Consider the following 20,530-nt stretch of genomic DNA (forward strand, 5'->3'; position numbering starts at 1 on the left):
GATTGTTGGTTTTTCCCTTCTTGGCACCACGTATGACGAATTAAAATACGAACGGCATTATCCCCCTCAGATACGAATATTTATGGGATAGGGTATTTTTGGTGCAGTAAATGAGCGTGACTATGACTGAATTGAAATTGACTGATAAAATAAAAATGATTATATCAAACATGGAATCGGGTAATAATCCATGCTTATCTATAACAAGGAGCCATCATCATCATCATCATCACCATCTTCATCATCATCATCATCATCACCATCTTCATCATCATCATCATCATCATCATCTTCATCATCATCATCATCATCATCATCATCATCATCATAGTCATCCTCATCATGTCTTAAGTACCTCACCAAAGAGTCACGAATTATATCAATAAGACAACGCGACAACAAAGGCAAGATACAGTTGTAGTTCTTGTCAGCATCGGGCAGTGATGGCCTTCAAGTTATTAAGTATCAAATCACGCATTCCCTATTGACGATCTGTAGAGCTTTATCGAAGAGTTTATCAAGTTCGTTTATGCTAACATGAAGGACAGCGTCACATATTTCCATCGAAAGCAGTGAATTTCTCCAGAGTCCTCGCCCATATGTACAGGACTGGTCTGCGTGCATCCCATTTATGAAAAAAAAAAATAACCTGCATATGGCACAGCGTATACGTTTCCGACAGCGAACCGTAGGGAGAGAAATTCCACACTTCAGTCCCACAAGTTGATTGAATTAACAAGCTGGTTACCTGGTAGACCTATTTGATTATTATGAATAGACTACAGTAATTCTAAACAGATGCGTAGATGGATACGTATATTATATATATATATATATATATATATATATATTATATATATATATATATATATATATATATATGTGTGTGTGTGTGTGTGTGTGTGTGTGTGTATAACAGTGTATATATATATTTTTTTTTAATAGGACATGTAAACATAAGATTATGATGATATAATATTGCGCTTTGACTTATTGCTTTGTCATTACCACTAAACAGGGGCGAATCCAGAAATTCCGCAAAAGCGGGACGCCTTTTGTTCAAACCAAACTTGAAGGTGGCATGCCCGCCACTGCCGAGAGTTTCATGTTGATTTTGGATCCAAAAAAGGTCATCTTGTAAAAGTTTCTTTGCGGTGAGAAGATTATATGATTTGCAAATGCAGTTACAAGTTAATTCATTTTCCCTTCAAACTGTGAATTGTTGATACCACGTAAGAAACAAACATGAGCCAATGAACCGATTAGATATCAAGTATGGATGCAATGAATTACAGAGTGATATAATTATCATATTTGTAAGTAACTCTTGCATCTCCGAGTCGCCTGTATATAAAACAGCAAAGGACACGATATATATATATATTTTTTTTTTTTTTGACGTGCCAACATGGTGCCTTTTAAAGCGTTCAGGAATGTCAGGAAAACCAGGGAGGTGGGAAGAGGCGTAACTTCCCCTCATCGGCCAAAGTCAAGTACGAGGTTTACATACCCAGGCACGTGCTGAGTTAGTCTAGCTTCCAGACCAGCTGCCCCATGCTGCTTCACTCCCCATAATACGCACGCCCTCTAACGACAACGGAAGGGACAGTGACAGTGGGCTGGGCCTGCATGCCAAAAGGCGGCCACTTCATGGCCGCGAAGTTCGTGCAAGGAACGACAGTTATTAAATTTTAGGTCATGGGTGAGGGAAACAGACTAGTGCTTTGTTTGCTTACTAACACATCCAGTGAGAACACCCCCATCCTCCCCGCCCCCTCCATTCCCACAACAACAAACCGGCAGGAAGCATTGATACTCATGTACATTGTTGGGTACGTTTAAACAGGAAGATGGGAGTCTCTTCCCACCTTCCTGATACATAATAGTGGATGTCATCTCAGAGCTTCAGTTTCCTGCTTTCACTGTGAGTTTTCAAAGTTGTGTAAATAATATCGTGTTGTTGTTATAGATTTTTTTTTTTTACCAACAAAAATTATCGAAACGTTTACGTCTATTCGAATGATTTATTTGCAACAAATGGGGAAGTACATAAAAGTCATGAGACCCAAAGTAGGGAGCCTCTTGCACTATTCAGGCTTCCGAAAATTAAATCACACCACAGACAAGACATTTCAACACTTAATTAAGATGGTGGAATACAAAATGACGCGATCCTCAATTACACTTAGATTATCTGCAGCAGATGAAAATACTGTCAACAAAATTAATGAGGTAATAATCTTTGTTACATTGCATTTCTGTGTGATTTACTTGACTTCTCCTTCTGAGTTATGGTATTCTGGATTTGATTGCGACAATTCCACAGTGTAAAGTCATATACGCAGTGCATATGAGGACCAGTCGGGAGATCTTCGGCATACGTTCGTAACATCGTTTGGCTCACACCCGATCACATCTCGGCGGATTATTGGACTTCGGCTCCAAAGGAGTGAACAGCAGTGCTTGGATAGCGCCATCTATCGCCTCCTCTGATAAAGTGCATTCCTCATCATAGGTGACTTGGTAGATAAAATGTGTGTTTATACTCTTCAAAGAATTCCTTCGCTGTAGGAAATGATTCCTGATTAACCTGTTTGACTTGAATTGATTCGTACAGATCAAGGTGTGAATGCATAAGTTGAACATTGATGTAAATCTTTAGAATGTATAGGCCTACAATAGGATAAAGTCTATGTTGAAATTCCAAGGGAAATAGAAACACGATGAAGTCTACTAACACCCAAGCTTGTTTACCCACAGAACCCAGTAAACAGGACCTGGGGAACCGGGGGGGGGGGGGGGGGTTGGGGTTCGGGCCCCCTTTTTGCACCATACAAAGGAATACATAAGGTGTCACCACTTAGCCTCCCCCTTCCCCCCCCCCCCCCCCCCCACACACACACACTTTTCTTACCAAGGAAGTGAAAGAAATAGAAATAGAAAGAAATAGGTAGAAACCTTGAAGCGAGAGCGCGGTAAGATAAGGCTCTGTTTTTGTGTTGAAGACATTTTCTTTCTTTTGTTGCTTGTCAGTTGATGAAACCCGGAAGTGACACCAGAAGTCTGAGGTACCCCCCCCCCCCCCCCCCCACTTTTGAAAACGTGGTGCCGGCCATGGCAAATATTGATATTTATGAGATGAGAGAGAACAGATAAGTCAGCATTGACTAAACAATAAGATAAATGATGAACAAAGGAAGAAAAAAAAATACCTGTAAGTAAGTATGACTAACAACATGCATTAATAATCTTCGGCTCACGGTGTCAGCCCTATACTGCTGGAAGCAGTAAACGGGTTAATCGTTATGATAAGGAAATTATTATGCGAATGCGCACGTTATGACAGAGCATGCCTCATTAATCGTATCAATAAGGGCACAGATGCATATTTGTCCAAACAAACGTGCTGGCATTTATCATCTACATTGGTGTAACTCTTACAACTTATTCTGTAAATCTGAAATATTCTTGATAATTACTGATCTTATTTTTTTTTTTAATAAACGTCTAAATTGACTAAGTATTTGCATGGAAGCCAAAAATAAGTTGAAGGAAATTATGACTGCGATGCACAACAACTATTTCATGGCAACATGCGAAACGTTAGCATTTCCTTCTTTAGAAGTCGGCAGATTTCGACAACACTTTCTGACACCAATTTATTTTGAGTTAACTCTGTCTGTCCATCACATTCATATGTGACTGGCTAGGAGTTTCAGTGATGGTGTGATAGTGGTGACAACGATGAACTGAAGATGTTGACAGTGCTACATGTCCCCCTCCCCCCCCCAAAAAAAAAAAAAAAAAAAACACTCCGTTTGGAATCTTGAAGCACGCTCAAAGGAAGAGGAGAAGGGAGGAGGTCAGTGGGAGGAGGAAGAGGAGGAGGAGGAGGAAGTAAAGGAGAAGGAAAAGGAGGAGGAGGAGGATGTGGAGGATGTGGAGGAGGAGGATGTGGTGGAGGAGGTTGAGGAAAACGAAAAGAGTTATAAGTGTGAATAGAATGAGGAGTGGATTGATTTATTATATGATTGATTACATTATTGTCCGAAATGGAAGTTCTTGATATACTTTAGATATTACAACAAGTATACAATACCCTACAAGTACCCCCAAAGACATATCATTTTTTGTTGTTATTTTAATCAATGTGTTGTATTTGTATTTTGTTTGTTTGATATGCTTGTTATTGTACTATGTATGATGATGTAGATGTGATTTTATCGGGCACGGACCAGCTGTAGAAAGGCCATTGGCTGAAACAGGTTCCGTGCTAAAATAAACTGAAACTGAACTGAACTGATATCACAAAGTGCAACAGAAACTGAAATAGATATTTTAAAGGGACAGTACAGTTTCTGTTGAGATGGGGCTTCAAGTTTCCAAATGTTTTGATGATGATTATTTGAGATATCAAATGAGAAACCCCTCAATGACATATGAAAGAGCATAAAATTCCAAGGGGAATCTATATAAATTAGTTGATGAAAATTGGGTTTTAAATGGCTAAGATATCCAAAACGGTCTTAATAAAATAAATGGTTTGACCCACTTATTATTGGGAACGCTTTGTGTTACACTTTTTGGGATATCTCAGCCATTTAAAAATCGTATTTTATCAAGTAAACTTTGAATGCCTCTAAAAATAAGTATGCTGTTTAAAATTTCATAAAGTCATTCTTAAGTATCTCGCAGACAGTTAAAAGCTGAATCATCACCTCAACCAATACTATACCATCCCTTTAACACACAATATCACAGACACACTAACAACGTTAAACCTTGACCCGACACCTACAACTAAAACAAAATCTGTTGACATGTGTATTCATAATTCTTTTAAAATTATGCAACGTATTGAAATATATTCATTGATATTCTTTCCTGAACTATCACTGCATCATCTACATATTTAATAAACAAATGATTTGAATGAGGAATTAAATGATATTATGAGAATGAGGATGAAGAATTAAAGGAGGGGAGAAAGAGAATTAAACGGAGGGGGAGGTAGAGGGGAGGGCCGAAGGGAGGAGGAGAGGAGGAGATAGCATATTGAGCTCTCATTCACCGCGTTGAATACTCTCCATTACCGCCGCCGATAAAAATAGATTGATTATTAGCAGAGGCTACGCTAATGATGTTCGTCTCCACAAGACGAAATTTGACATTCCTCAGTACGATCGCCCGCGCTCCGCCATTGCTACTGGGTCACGGCTCAGCGTGGAATACCGGTTTGAACTTAGGATTTTGTTCTTTCATTCAGAACGACAAAATAGATCCGATGATTACCATAAAATTTAAGGACAAGTCCACCTTCATATACATAAGGATTGAGAGAATGCAGCAATATTAGTAGAACACATCAGTGAAAGTTTGAGGAAAATTGGACAATCCGTTCAAAAGTTACGAATATTTTAAGTATCTGCGCAGTCACTGCTGGAAGAGAAGACTACTACAGTGTATGATGTCACACGCGTACAACTCTATAAGGAAAATAAAAAGAGAATTTCACAAAACTTTACTTTTTGAATAAAGTGCAGATTTCTTCGACTTGCTACTGATGTATGTTAAGGGTAATATTATTCCCCCTGCCGTTTGAAAGAGAGAAGTCAAGTGTTCTTTTGTTATGCGAGAAAAATGGAAATGTGTTGAATTTTCTTTATTCTTTCTTTATATCGTTGTACTAATGTGACATCACAAGCTATAGTAGTCTTTTCATCCAGCCGTGACTGAGCAGAAACTTCAAAAAGTCATAACTTTTTAACGGATTTTTCGATTTTGCTCAAACTCTCACTGATGTGTTCTACTAATATTGCTGCATTCACTCAACCCACATGTCTATGAAGGTGAACTTGTCCTTTAAGGATGACAAGTAACCTACAAATATGATAATGATGTTATGTCATTGTCACTCTGTTAGTATAATCTACAGTAATTAGCATACGACACTGTGATTGTCATCTTTTGTTGCTGCAAATGACGATGACTTTTAACGTCGCATCTTAGCTGCCGTTGTTATCATTTTTACTGCACAACATCAACATTATTTGCACCATTTTCAATGTCCTCTTTTTCATTGGTTGGTGGCATTTCTATACCTGGAGTTTCTTGCGTACTAATGGCAGCAATGGCAGAGATGATAATGAATGTGGAGGTAATAAAGACAATGATTATGATAATAACGATTATAGTGGCAACAACACAACTGCAAAGTAGCAACAATTAAAAAAACAACAACAAACGTATTCCAGCAGCACCTATACTTTTGGTTAAGTCTGATTAAACATTATGGTTATGTTGATACGATTAAAAAAACAAATTTGGGTATGTCTGATGAGAAAGAGCAAAATATTACGAGTTCAACGGTAAAATTTTGATCAAAATCTGGTGAAAATAAGGAAGTTATGACACTTCAAAGTTTCGCTAAATTTTCAGGAAACAGTTCTAGAACGGTCAATATGAATATGCAAACGGCAAAGTGAGCATGTCTTCCCCTCACAACATGCCACATAGCCTGTACATAGAATTTTGATTTTTCCAGTTTTTCATTCAAATACGATATTAAAATCTTGGTATATCTAACTGATCACTATCTTGAAGTTATTCAACGAGAAATAACATCATGTTTCAGACTTCAATGATAGAACCATTGAATTTTCGTCAATTTTTGTACACGATCAATGGAAAATTATGAGGGTATGACATGGTTAGCTCACTCATTTGTATATTCATATCCACTGTACAAGAACTTTTTTTTTCCAGAAATTAGCAAAACTTCAAATGTCATAACTTCCTTGTTTTTCATCCGATTTCAGTCAATTTTTTTACCGTTGAAATCGTAAGATTTTATCAGACTAACTTATATTATGGACTGGATTTCCCCTTTACAGATGTGAATTGACTGATCATCATACATAATTAGATAGAGACAAAGTATCCATACCACTTTGTAAAAATTTCGAACCAAATAATCATGTAATTACCAAGTCAGCAGGTTCATGAAAATATCGCGCCAGTTGATCAAACGTAAAGAGGAAGAGTTTTCATTCCTTGATGTCTTCAAGAAATCACACTGATACTTTATTTCGGTAACTGAAATGTTATTTTCGCCACATTATGCAACGAACAAATCTTCATTATTTTATCGTTGTCGTTTGCTTGTTTGTTTGTTTTTATCTCAGCAAGACTTGTTGCCGTTTGTCTGAACAATGCAGGGCCTATAATGGGACCGTGCAACTTCGATATGTATTCTATACTTGACACAATATTGGTAATATTGGTGTACTTTGAAAGTGTACTGAAGAATGATTGAATAATTACATGTGTAAATTGAACGAAAATCAAGAAAATGAGACAGAATTAATTAGGGACAATATGATTTTCTGACTGCAGTGATCTGTAAGTGACGTAACGGTCATATGTCACAAATGAATACGTTTGAACCTTATATGCCTGCGAGATCACGCCATGACACATCAATGCAAACTATTAAACATTGAGACAGTCCAGTTCAACCCATGTTAGACTATTGACCTACCAATATTTACGTGACAGTCTCTTTTTTTTTTTGGGGGGGGGGGAGGGAGGGGATAATATTTAAAGATTAAAAAAAAAAGAAAGATTGCGCGTTGAATGAGGAGTAGGGCTTCTTTACGTGGACCCTACCTAGGGTCCATGGTCTTTCCTACACATGTCGACTGGCGATATGATCGGTGGACCACGAGAATTAAGGGATATCAATTAGATCTTCCAGGTCGGAAAGACAGATGGATAATTTGACAAAAAAATGAAATGTCCACCGCTGACGAGCAATGGAAAGACGGACTCGGTGTGGGCCTAGTCTGACCAAGGAAGTAGGCTTACCAGACCAGACGAGTCTATAGTACCTCCTTGTTCTGACTGGCTTGGCTGCTTGGTATCAAACAAACTCTGTACGAAAGAGAATGGAACACATTTTGAAGTAAGCGCAATTCTGTTTATGTTTTGTTTCATGTTTACGAAAAAGTGAATAACAACATGGTACATGGTACATGGTACAGTAAATCAACATTTACAAACTCAGATCTTCGTAGCAGACATAAATGACATCAAATACGCTAGACAACGAAATCAAATTCCAGTCTGATGGTGAAGACAACCAAGGCTTATGATGCCCAGTCGGTCGTCGCATTTGCAGACGAAGACGTGGTTAATCCTTAAATACCAGTGTAAGCAGTCACTATCTCATTACTAAACGTTTAACCCAATGTGTAATTGGATCCATAGAACATGTTGATTGGTAGTGGTGAAAGTCCCTAGTCTACATTTCATAACCGAAATATTAATTGCTACGGCTATCCCAAAGGTATTGACTCAAATAAGTTTGATTAATACGCGTCAGCTCATCGATATGTCGACGGAGATTTGCACATCTCTTTGTCCTTTACACATCTGACGCTGCAACCCCCCAAATTTGCTCTGCCAGTACAAACATGAACAAAATGCTGTATAAAGTACACTATAACGTATTTTCCACCCAGTAGGGACCTACCCGCAATCCTGTTAACAAATTGGTGCTAACTCAATTTTTTGAACGATTTCATCAACTTCAACTGAATCCCATGGGGAGTCTGGAATACACGGGAGCAGACGGATAATATAACCCGATGAGCAAGAAACATGATACCGCCGACATGCTCCCCATAGGGCGCCGAAAAAGTATCAGAAGACTTGAGATGGTTTCCCATTTATATCGAGTGTTGATTGCTGATGAACTCTTGTTCATTGAACCATGAAAAAAAAAAAATACGTTTCCATATTTACAGAATGATGATCGATGAAAGCTGTCTACAGGCCTCAACATCTGTCTGCGTTACAATCTGTCTAAGGATCTGCTTCTTGATGTGAACAAAGAGAACAAACAACGTCTTCAGAAGCAATGTTCTGTTCGATTTGATAAGATGCCTTGTTTGAAAGCTTCAATATTTTCAAGTATGTTTGTATCATAAAATAGCCTGCAACATGATTATTAGAAAGCTCAAGACAAGCGTGACTGAAAATCAAAGTTAAAGAAAGTTTCAGGAAAAGGATCTGATATGTTCCACTTTCCCTGTTCAAGATATTCCCTTTTTAAAGTTAATGTTAAAAAAAAAGTTTTTCTATCTATATACTGTGATTATATATTATATATATATATCTATCTGTCTGTCTATTTAATCACTTATTCCCTCATTCATTCATGAATTGATTGATTCATTCAATTATCTATCTTTTAACCCATTCGATAGTTCACAGGAGGCATGTCTTCTACTTGTCAATTATAGGTGAGGAACCAGAACGTTCATACGATAACACTGTTTCTCTGTCAAACCTTGATGAGACGCATTCCCCGACCTCATAAAACCACAAGATACAGACAAAACACACGTAAATTTAAACAAAACTTATCATAGATGTGTTGTAAATTTATATCATAATGATTTCTACATAATTGAGAACAAAACCTGTCTGTCTTGAAACAAAACCTGCTCAAAAAAGGAAAGAAAATAAAGAGAAATAAAAAGAAATAAAAGAAAAGAAAAGACAGATTAGAGTCTGATATAGGAAGACTACGGCCTGTAAAGAATGATGACACCCGCTCGGAGGGCAAAGGAGGACACGCTGGAGGATTCTACCAGTGCATCCCGCATCCCATCCAAGCGGGAGGACAGTCATATCCCCCCTTTTGTTTTCTCTCCATCTCGTGGGTTAGGGTTCACACAGGAATATTGCTCGAATGTTGTCCCGACGATGGAGTGATAGCGTACTGGAGGCTCTGCTTGAGGTAAATATTTGGAAAATCTTGTCATTCGATGATACTTTATGGCGTTCCCACCTTTTGTTCTCTGCATAATACTGATTATGGCAGGAACGTTGTCGTGTGTTCAGTGGTGTTTGAGCTGGTGTGCTTTATAGTGTGTGACTGGTAGGTGTATAGTTATTCTTATGGACCTCCATACCTTAGGCCCTTTGAGTCGTTTAATCAATCATTGTATGAAAGCATGCTGCAGTAACGCCAGTTTAGGGTGTAGTTTTAAGCGCATAGAGGTCATTACACTATCTTTTAAAACCACATTAGGGATAAAATACCACTAGTGAAGGATGGAACATGCTGAATGTTTTAATGTGTAAATCAGATCTTGTATACGAACACTTGATGCTGATCATAATGCTGACCAGACAGGTAGGTATGAGAATTGTGACTGATCACTTTAATTCACTTATTCTTTGTTAATCTTTGTTAATCTTGAATTAAACGCCCGCAGAAAATTACACTATAATCGAATCGAACGTCGAATAAAGTAGAAATCTAGTACACGTGTAACATTGATTTACGTGCTGACTGCTACAGTGTCAGGATGTCAAGCTGTTTGTTTAAATTGGCAACACATGCACGTTGCGCTGAACCAGAGATAAACATCTTTCCTTACGTGCCAAACGCTTAATTTGAGCGGTTAAGTTGAAGGGCTCTTAAAAAATGTCTATCTTCAATTTCATGTATCAATGTCGGGCATTCCGTCTTCTTGGAAAGGTTGAAGCCCTCTGATGCATACACGCAGCAGAATATCTCGAACAAAATTAGGATCATTAAGTGGTAGTCTCAGGGACAGTCGGTTACTCAATTCCCGTTTCAACTGTGTAGGACCACAATAAAAAAGGAGGGTTAGTCATGCAATGCTGCATGTGTCATCACATAATGTGTGAATGATACCAGACATGAAGAACCAATTACATTGGCGCTGACAAAAATCCGTTACCTTCTCTGTCAAGAATAACATAAATGCCACCACGATATCAAAGAAACGATGAGAATGATATAAATATCAATAAGATATGTTTGATAGTTATTATGTTGGAGTTTCGCGGGTCTATGATATGTCACCTTACGACTATTTAACCGAGACACGGGGTATAAGGGAGGGATGAGCATTACCATGGCATATATATAATAAATAAATAAATATAAATATATATATATATATATATATATATATATATATATATGTATATATATATATATATATATATATATATATATATATATATATATATATATATATTATTTATACTCAAGGAATAACTTGAAACTTCGTTAGCTTCTTTTTCTTTCAAGATCACACCGAAGAATTGGTAGGTGCACAAAATGTCTAGATATACAAGGGATGTGTAGACTGGCGATCCTGATCTCTAAAAGAAGACCCTAATTACGCTTCAAACTACAGTTTGTCCTAAAAAAAAATTACAATTCAGATTTTCCGCATTGATAACACCCACTAGATTAAACTGTCTATATGCTACTTCAGGGGTCTTAAAATGTAACACCTTAGGTCTATTTTGCAGAAAAACCCCATTCGATTTGGTTAAGCGGTCACAGAGAAATGTGAATTGTTGTAAAGCATGTCATGAGTCTGATTCTTCCAGGTTTAGCACTTGGATGCTCTTGTGTATGAACACAATAGACAGAACTTGGAGGAGGGGATTCCTGACATGCTCTACAAAATTCCTCATTTCTCTTTGACCACAGAAGCAAATCGAATGTTTTTTTTTTTTGTAAGACGTGGACAATGAGTTATAGTTTCGTATCCTGAAATTGTATTTGGATTGATTCACTATTTCTAAAGTTATCATTGCGGAGGGTCCCGTTGTAATTTTTTTTGTACTTTACAGAAGCTTGTTTCCATTATGCGTTTTCAGTGTGATCTTTGTGTGTTTAGGATATTATCACTGTATAATCATTTTCTCTGATTTCTAATGTATATGCCTCTGATACCAGATGATATCTTTATCATTCTAAACCGAAATTAGAGTTTAGAAGACATTTTTAGGGAACGAACTAGGGCCTATACTTGGTCTAAGGTCTATACTTGGTTTTCGTCCTGTATAATCATGTGATCTCAATCGTACTGTATAATCATGAAGACTGAACTGAACTGAATTGAACTGACCCTGCAACACAAAATAACAAGTCGCATGACTCGATTTAAAGGGAATGGCTAGTAACCGATCTGTGGGAATCAGTGGGAATGCTGAGGGATGATTGTTCTAATCCTTGTGGGATTCATTTAAGAGTACATTATATATCTACTGACTATTGTGTGAACAATTATTTGCTTCAGAACGGTCTCACATTCAAGTAATGTGCAGTTTAGTGTTTCCAGGTTAGCATGCTTGGTCAGCGACGGGGCATTAATCTGCACAGTCTTGAATATGAGACCATTCTGAAGCAAAAAATTTTCACACTACAATAGATGTATAATGTACTCTTAAATGAATCCCACAAGGATTGGAACAATAATCCCTCAGCCTACCCACTGATTCCCTCTGATCTGTTACTAGCCATCCCCTTTAAGTGAGGATTCAAAATAGGTGAATTGGTTCAACATAGCCAATTTTTAGTTTCTTAAATTTTCCGAAAAGCATTTCTTCTTCTGTATAATCGTAAAGTTTGAGGTCAAAAACCATAAATGAAATCCAAGCAATTATAGCAGAAGGAATACAACCCATTAACTTTCCTCAGCTCAACCCCTTATACAGAGGGATACACCGGAAGGTGGTAGCCTGGTGGTATAGTATGCCAATCGTCAAACTGCTGGACATCATTAGGGGAGATGGAAGGAGAGTCCGTATGATCATATCCGAAACGAGTTCCTTAAAGACAATTTATTATTTTCCTGTCTTTTCTCGAAGGATTGTTAAAAAAAATAGTATACAATACTGCATTGTCTATTAGGGCAGGCCCCCTATTGTTGCCAGCGGGATCGAAACAGGTATGTCTGTTTGGACGTATCCACTATGCTACATCAGTAGGTAACACTTTGATTGTTGGCTGAATAGCTCTCGGAATCAGATGCCAAAACGGTCTGAAAACAAAACCCAATATAAGCACTGAAAATGAATAAATGATAAAACAATTTCTTTCCATAATAAAAAAAGAAGAAAACCACGTTATTAATGTCAGCAAACTATTATTCAAGAAGAGTGAATTGATACGATCATTAACCGGAAAGTCTCTACTGGTGGATATTGTACTAAGGAATTACTAAGACTTGATTAGCACCTTGAAGTTGGCGACTGGAAACTGTGTCTTGAGATGGCGTATTGAGCAACGGCGGTCTGTAATGCACGGCATACAATGTTATACTTCGACATTCATTGCTCAGATAATCAACAACATACTCGAAGGGTGTAACGTCACAGTGTAAACACATTCAAGAAATAGCAGACGAACTTGACCTTTAAAGAGTGGCAATTATTCATTGACACGTGGAAGGCAACAACTCATCTTTTTATGTCGCAAAGCACAAAACCATTTGATCAAAATAAAAATACACATCTTACGAAATAAAGAGAGAATGCTATCTATAACTGCATGCAGGAATTACCATGTTTATTAGTATTGTTTGACTCTAACAGAAGAGGCAGCAACAGAAGCATTAAAAGAGCGAGTCTTCACTCCATGTTGCTCTTCCCTTCTTCTTCCTCTCCTCCTCCTCCTCCTCCTTCTTCTTCTCCTCCTCTTCCTTTCCCTACTCCTCCTTCTCCTCCTCCTCCTCTTCTTCTTCTTCCTCCTCCTCCTTCCCCTTCTCTTCCCCCCCCTCCTCTTCCTCCTCTTCCTCCTCCTCTTCCTTTCCCTTCTCCTCCTTCCCCTCCTCCTCCTCTTCTTCTTCCGCCTCCTCCTCTTCCTCCTCTTCCTCCTCCTCCTCTTTCTCCTCCTCCTCCTCTTCCTCCTCTTTCTCCTCCTCCTCCTTCCCCATCTCTTCCCCCTCCTCTTCCTCTTCCTCCTCCTCCTCTTCTTCTTCCTCCTCCTCCTCCTCCTTCTTCTTCCTCCTCCCCCTCCTCCTCCTCCTCGTCCTCCTTTGTGTAACACGCCCTTGTCCTGTATCAGATTTGGTTTTATTGTTATGCAGTATATACACTCGTATCATTTCTTCTGTAAGTTGTCTATGTTGCAGATGAATATATTGCATATTAATCATACTCACGAGTTTCATAAAACCAGAGGAACTGTGATATACAAATTAGTTTTTTTTTAGACCATTCATGAGGTTGCATGTCGCTAGGCAAATCAATTAAAATAGGTCCTAATTTCTCTCCTGAAGAAAGAGAGAAAAATGAAATGGAGGAGGAACAGATATAACAAATTCTAGCTTATAACCTGCAAAATTGAAAGAATACAACATTCTTTTGTCATTGACATTACAGATTTGAAATAACGTGGTAACAACCTTAACAGCATTCTTAGTTTAGATTTAAATGCATCAACACTGGGGAAAATCCTTATATCCAAATTAAGGTCATCTTAAAGATTAATGATAGTATTTTGTATTCAAAGATATGAGAGATGAGGGGGGGGGGGGGCGGCCGAGTGAATAAGAGGAAGAGGGATAAAAAAGGAGGGAGGCGGGGTGCTCCGCAGGGTTGGAAGATGCCAAGATGCATGGTAGACATCCGGAACTCATCAACCGGGTACGCTTTGCTATGTTCACCTTGCCTTCTAGAAAAAAAAAGAGAAAAGAAAAGAAACGAAACGAAGGACAAACATGGGATGGCGACAGAGAGAGAGAAGACGTATCATCGCAATACGGTAATGATCAGATGAAGGGGATGGAAAGGGAAACGGAAGGGTAGAATGAGAAGGAGAACAGGAGAAGAAAAACATGATAAACATAGTAAACCTTTACGTGGCTTCCACTGTCACTGTAGATAATTACAAGGAGAGTAAGAAAACTAAAGGGACTTGAATTGAGTTAGCAACATATTATGATGCAATTGGTAATGATTTGATGATGGTGATGATGATGATGATGATGATGATGATGATGATGGGAGGATGAGGAGGAGGAGCAGAAGGAGCAGGAGGAGGAGGAAGAGGAGGAGGAAGTGAAAGAAGAGGAGGGTGAAAGTATCAAATCGCGAGCCATGCATGGACTGCTGTGGTCATACTGATAACATTCATCACTATCGTCTGGAAGATAAACAGACGTGAGAGGGCATGTCACAGCTGCGAGCCAGGAAACGAACCATCTCACAGCGATCTACCTGGTTGTCATGACATCTCGCCGTCTGGAACAGCTATCTACTTGATCTTAAAGATATTTTTTTAGCTTTACCAAAATGTCACCAAATTGGAGAAAAAAATGAAGAAGCATTACTGTTTGGATCTTTATAATCTTTATTTTAGAGATCTCAGTTTGGTGTCACTTTAGGTGTCAGGTATATCCTTGATTATCCAATCTTAATTCATTACGTCTGTACTGAGTTTCCACATAATATGCCCTGCTTTGGTTTGCACGTCACTTGGTGTATCAGAATTGAACATATTATGAGCGCTCATTGACTAACCTCTCTTTCAGAAAGCAGGGTGAAATAATATTATTATTGCCGATAACGATATTATGTCAGTTACACTGTACATGTGGAGGGAAACAGAGTTTTGTGGAATTCTTTTTGTATTTTCTTAAAATTGTTGTATATTCGTGACATCATGAAATGTAGCATTCCTCTCATTTAGTGATGGCTCCACCGAAACGAAAAGAAAAAAAATCACAACTTTTTAACAGATTAATAATTATGTTCGATTATTTTCCTGAGACTTCGCTGATGTATATATTTCTGTATATAAATATTTGAATTTTTTTCTCCTTTACTCCTTTGACGCCAAGCACCAGTGAGTGTATTGTGTCAGAACGAGCTCTTCATGTGCTCGTCTACCGTCTAATATTTTCTCACAATGTCTGCACAACAATGAATATGTAGGCCCTATAAGATTATAATAATATCATAGCCATGAGCAGATAGTGATTAATCTCGCTAGGCCATCGATTGATGAATTTACCTTTTTTTGGGGGTGGGGGTGGGAAGGGGGGGGGGGGGACAGGTGTGGCAAATGAGACCAATAATGTGTTTCCATTTACTAACGGAACTATCAATATCATTACTTTTTGCAGTGCCATGAACATGTAGAACATTGACGGCAATTAACAATGTAGGCCTACGTTAATGATATGAGGTGTATAGTTGATGCATGTTCAGTGCTTGCCTATTTTTACCTGATCTTACAGTTCCTTGAAATCAGCTAATGAAGTACTGTATAATGATGTCGTATCACTGACAACACTTTCGACTGCCAAGCTACAACTAAACTTTCATTACTTTTGACTCCACCTTATGATTGGCGCCGAGACCAGGCGTGTCTTCATCAGCCCGAAGTTTCAAGGGTCGTATACCAAAGTGCGTGGCTTGGCCCCAGCTGCCCTTATTTCAGAGTCGCGCTCTCTCTGTTTATCTTGGAATGTACCGAAAACAACTTTCCAAGGCGCCCCTCAGTGTTTTCTCTGCAAATCCCGCATGTGACTTGGGTCGTGGTCCGCACACGATAACTACCGTGTGGTGTTCGATTACAACACCAATGTGGGCTGCGTTTTGTCCCATATCTGGGTACGACTGCTACCAGCTTGGCTCACTACTGAATGGAAGGAACCGGGCATCAGGAGGCTAGCTCGCCCATCTCGCCCCTGCCCGATGCCAAAGACGCAAATTATTGATGGAGGAGCAAGACCAGGGAAAGTGATCTCTATTTTTTGATCCTCATACCAGTTTTATTTACCACTCAGTTTGCGTCAATAGACTTCCGTCGTTAGATGAGAAATTATAATCCTATTTTGTTGGTAATGTCAAGCGACGTTTGCTAGTGTCGTCTGGGCCTGCAGTTCACATCAAGGACCAGCGAAGATGCATTCTTGAATGAAAGCAGCACAAAGAACAGCTGTGTTATGTGGCAACGCGTATGCCTGGACGAAGGACATCGGACGGAGGCCCATTTTCTTGCTATTCCTAACGGTATTCGCTCTGCAACACTACATCTTTCTTCAAAGCTTACCAGAATGAGCACATGCCACATGGGACTGTGAATGTGTCAGAGACTTTGTATTGATAGGAGAGGTCAGTCTATGGACTTTGTAGTGTTAGAGAGAGGACATTAAAAAGCGGGGGAAAACGGATTTTCATGTTGACGTGAAGATTCTCTGGGAGAAGGATTATCTCCGAAGGCCATGGAACATGGTGCTTGGTGGACATTTTTCCCCCCTTTTTGATGTCGATATTGCCTCGATCACGTTCGTGATAGTATTGAGCGCGCAGTGGAGTCGGCGCTTTGAGAGTCTCCTTTCGTAGCTGATCCGAAAGCTCAGCTTCTCGTGAAGATTTTTAGCTTTGTTCCAAGAACTTTTACTGAACTCTTTTGATTGATCATCCAAGCTATCCGTCTGTCCCTGCAGCCACGGCATCAATCCGTTACATTCGGGATTTACCGGACTGTAACAACCACACCACTCCACCAGTGCCTAGTTCTACTTACTAGTCATCACTGTGACTGGCCAGTTATGCTCAAGGGACGCTTGTCAGTAAAGGTAGTGTATCATGAAGTACCTGGTAGTGTTGATTCAGAGAAGAGACAATAGAAAGAAATGTACAGGAACAGGACCAGTCCCTACTTCTGTATCAGATGTGATGTGATGTGATGTGATGTGATGTGATGTGATGTGATGTGATGTGATGTGATGTGATGTGATGTGATGTGATGTGATGTGATGTGATGTGATGTGATGTGATGTGATGTGATGTGATGTGATGTGATGTGATGTGATGTGATGTGATGTGATGTGATGTGATGTGATGTGATGTGATGTGATGTGATGTGATGTGATGTGATGTGATGTGATGTGATGTGATGTGATGTGATGTGATGTGATGTGATGTGATGTGATGCGATTGTGATGTTGTACAAACAATGATGGCATTACAATGGTACAACCTCATTATATCAGTATGTCTCACCACTTTAATAATAATGATAGAATATTTAAGTTTAGACATTGTCCTTATATACTCAAAAGGTATTTAGCATACAGATTAGTGTTCCCTTCCACTTCTTATCAGATGTATATTGTTGATGCATGGTGGGTAGCAGACAGGCTGAGGTAGCAGCCAAAAACTTAAATGCATGATAACCTTTGATATTCAGAATATTCAATTTACATGTATGTTTTTGTTTTGTTTTGATTGTTTGACTTTTTTTGTGGAGGAGAGGGAGGGGGAGGGGGCATGTATTTAAATCTTTGATGTGCCCTCTTCAATAGATGTAACAAAAATGAATTATCACTGTGATGGGATATGATATATTATGTTTTCCCACTTTGTGCTCTATCTCAATGTCAAATAAATCTTGTGAGAATATGATCTAGATATTGCTGTACTCAGTGTACTGGCACTTGAGCCAAAGAAAGAATACTCCTCCATGGATGGCTCTTTGTACTGAAAGATAGGGGGGGGGGGGTGGGGGGAACCAGATACAAATGTAACATACAGTGTATCCTATCCTACCTGGCTATACAGAATTAGCCTGGGTTTGAACTGACATCATTGTGAAAGAGGTATTTGCTATCTTGTACCACAGCACCATGAAATCACATTCACATTTCTGTTGAGTGTCGAAACTGATTGCATCTATTGCCTTGACCCAAAATGATTATTAGCCTCTATTCAAGGAGGGATGGACACACAGATGAAATTATGTTTTCTTGGTTTATTTCTTCAAAAAATGATTTGATGGGGTTTATCTTGTGACTTGTTTTATATGAAAGAGTCATCAAGTTATAATCTGTGTCATGGATAGACCTCCTGCTGAAGGTAAACAGAATGTTATCAAAGACTCAAATGCCTTTTTGTAGGTGATGTTCAAGATTACCAAATTAAAGGGATAGATGACATACATTGTAGATAAATGTGTTAAAAGAGTTGCTGAATTTTCTGTCATTTATAGACAACATGCTATAGTAATAGCAGCACCTTTTTTTTCTTCTCTGGATAATTTGTTCTCCCTCAACCCCCCCCCCCCCAAGCAAAACAGATAACTAAATAAATAAAGAAAGAAAGAAAGAAACAACAACACACAGGTGATTGTAATACGCTGTACAGAGTTAGCAGCTAGACTCTCAGGCATAAATAAGTGCAGTGTATGAGTGTCCAAAAGATACATGCAGAGATGATAATAAAATCCTCACTCACTGATGGATAATTTTAGTTTTTCTCTGCCAGTTGGTGAATAAAGGCAGCTGATTCATAAATAATGAGCAGGATCCATTGATCTTACTCAACATTTCTCTGAGAATGTTCATCCTGGTTTCAATATTACCCTGACATTAACAGAACAACAGAATAGATTTTGAGCATTATATACATGTAAGATATTTGTTTTTAACCCGTTCGGTACAGGAACCTGGTGACCTGGGTATTATGGGCATTTCATTCAGTATGGAACGGGTTTATAATTCATCTTCTTGTTAAGAATAGGATCGAAAATTCATCAAAAATATCCATTTCAGTTCAAATGTCTGAAGTGTCTTTTGCTGTTCAAGACTTCAACTCTGATTCTGATTCAAGACTCTGATTTTTGAGAAATATCTTATTGTGGTGTTTTCAGTTTTAAAGGTCTAGGCCTACTGTAGTCTATACGCCGAATATTTCGTGAGGTTTTTATTTTCGCGAATTTCGCGAGTCGTGTCCTATTCACGAAATTGAAGACATGTGAAAATATTGACTGTGATCGCGTACTTGATTCTCCGTTCAGTACAGGACTCCACGATCGCGAATTTAACCACTCGCGAAACTGTCGGGAATTTCCGATTCGCAAAAATTTAGACTCGCGAAATATATGGCGTATACAGTATTTACCATCATGTTTCTAAATTCTCATCCTCTGAACACTAGACCCGTGTCTGCTTTTTGAAGACAATTTTCTTTAAAAACTATGTTTATCAGGTGGCTTGTGTGCATCTTTTCTGTCACCAGGATTTTATGGACATTTTGGAGAGAATTATATGTCAAGGAAAAGCTTACAGTTTGGCAAGTGTTATTGCCGGATTAGAACTTGCCCAGAAAATGATGGTTAGTAATGTTATCAGGATTTCCATCATGGTTTTCCACCAAGTTCTCGTCAAAATACAAGCCTTTCAATCAGATTGAATAAAAAAGTCAAGCTATTGGTGATTCCCCGATGCGTTATAGGCATCATGGTTCCCCTATCAAATTGAGTGACAAGATTGGGGCACAGGTTGAATTGCTGATAATATAACATTTAATGGGAAAAGAGAAATGACTGTTTGATGGAACTTTCTGTGAACCGCTAGAAGTAACCTCCAACCTCGGACAGGAAGGAGATTTTTTTTTTTTAATAGCGAGATGTTAGTGTGTTTGTTCACAAACATCTACAAACGTTCAATTGATAAGTGATTGCTTGCACGTACAAAGTTGTTCAAGATTCAGAATCTTACAGAACTTTATCCACCCCCCCCCCCAAAAAAAAAAAAAAAGGTGTCTCCATTCTTAGAATTAAATCTCTGATGGTGGTATTGGCTGCTGGAACAGTTTCTCTGGCTCCTGAAATTTCTCTGATATTCAGTGTTAGAGGTGAGACTTGTTATCAAAAGAGTAGATTCATTTCTTTGTGGTG

General features: G+C 38.6%; 1 protein-coding gene across 1 annotated transcript in view; it reads left to right on the forward strand.

Moving 5' to 3' along the window:
* The first annotated feature begins 9,670 nt into the window (after nt 1-9,670).
* The window catches only part of LOC139717024 (uncharacterized), a 325,336-nt gene continuing 314,476 nt past the window's right edge, over nt 9,671-20,530 (forward strand). Inside the window, exon 1 of the mRNA XM_071628540.1 lies at nt 9,671-9,805. Coding sequence (XP_071484641.1) covers nt 9,758-9,805 — 48 coding nt within the window. The 5' untranslated portion in view covers nt 9,671-9,757. The remainder of the gene's footprint in view (nt 9,806-20,530) is intronic.

Source organism: Diadema antillarum, unplaced genomic scaffold (assembly GCF_040938485.1).
Source record: "Diadema antillarum isolate AM-2024a unplaced genomic scaffold, OU_Dant_1.0 scf00000071, whole genome shotgun sequence".
NCBI lineage: Eukaryota > Metazoa > Echinodermata > Echinoidea > Diadematoida > Diadematidae > Diadema > Diadema antillarum.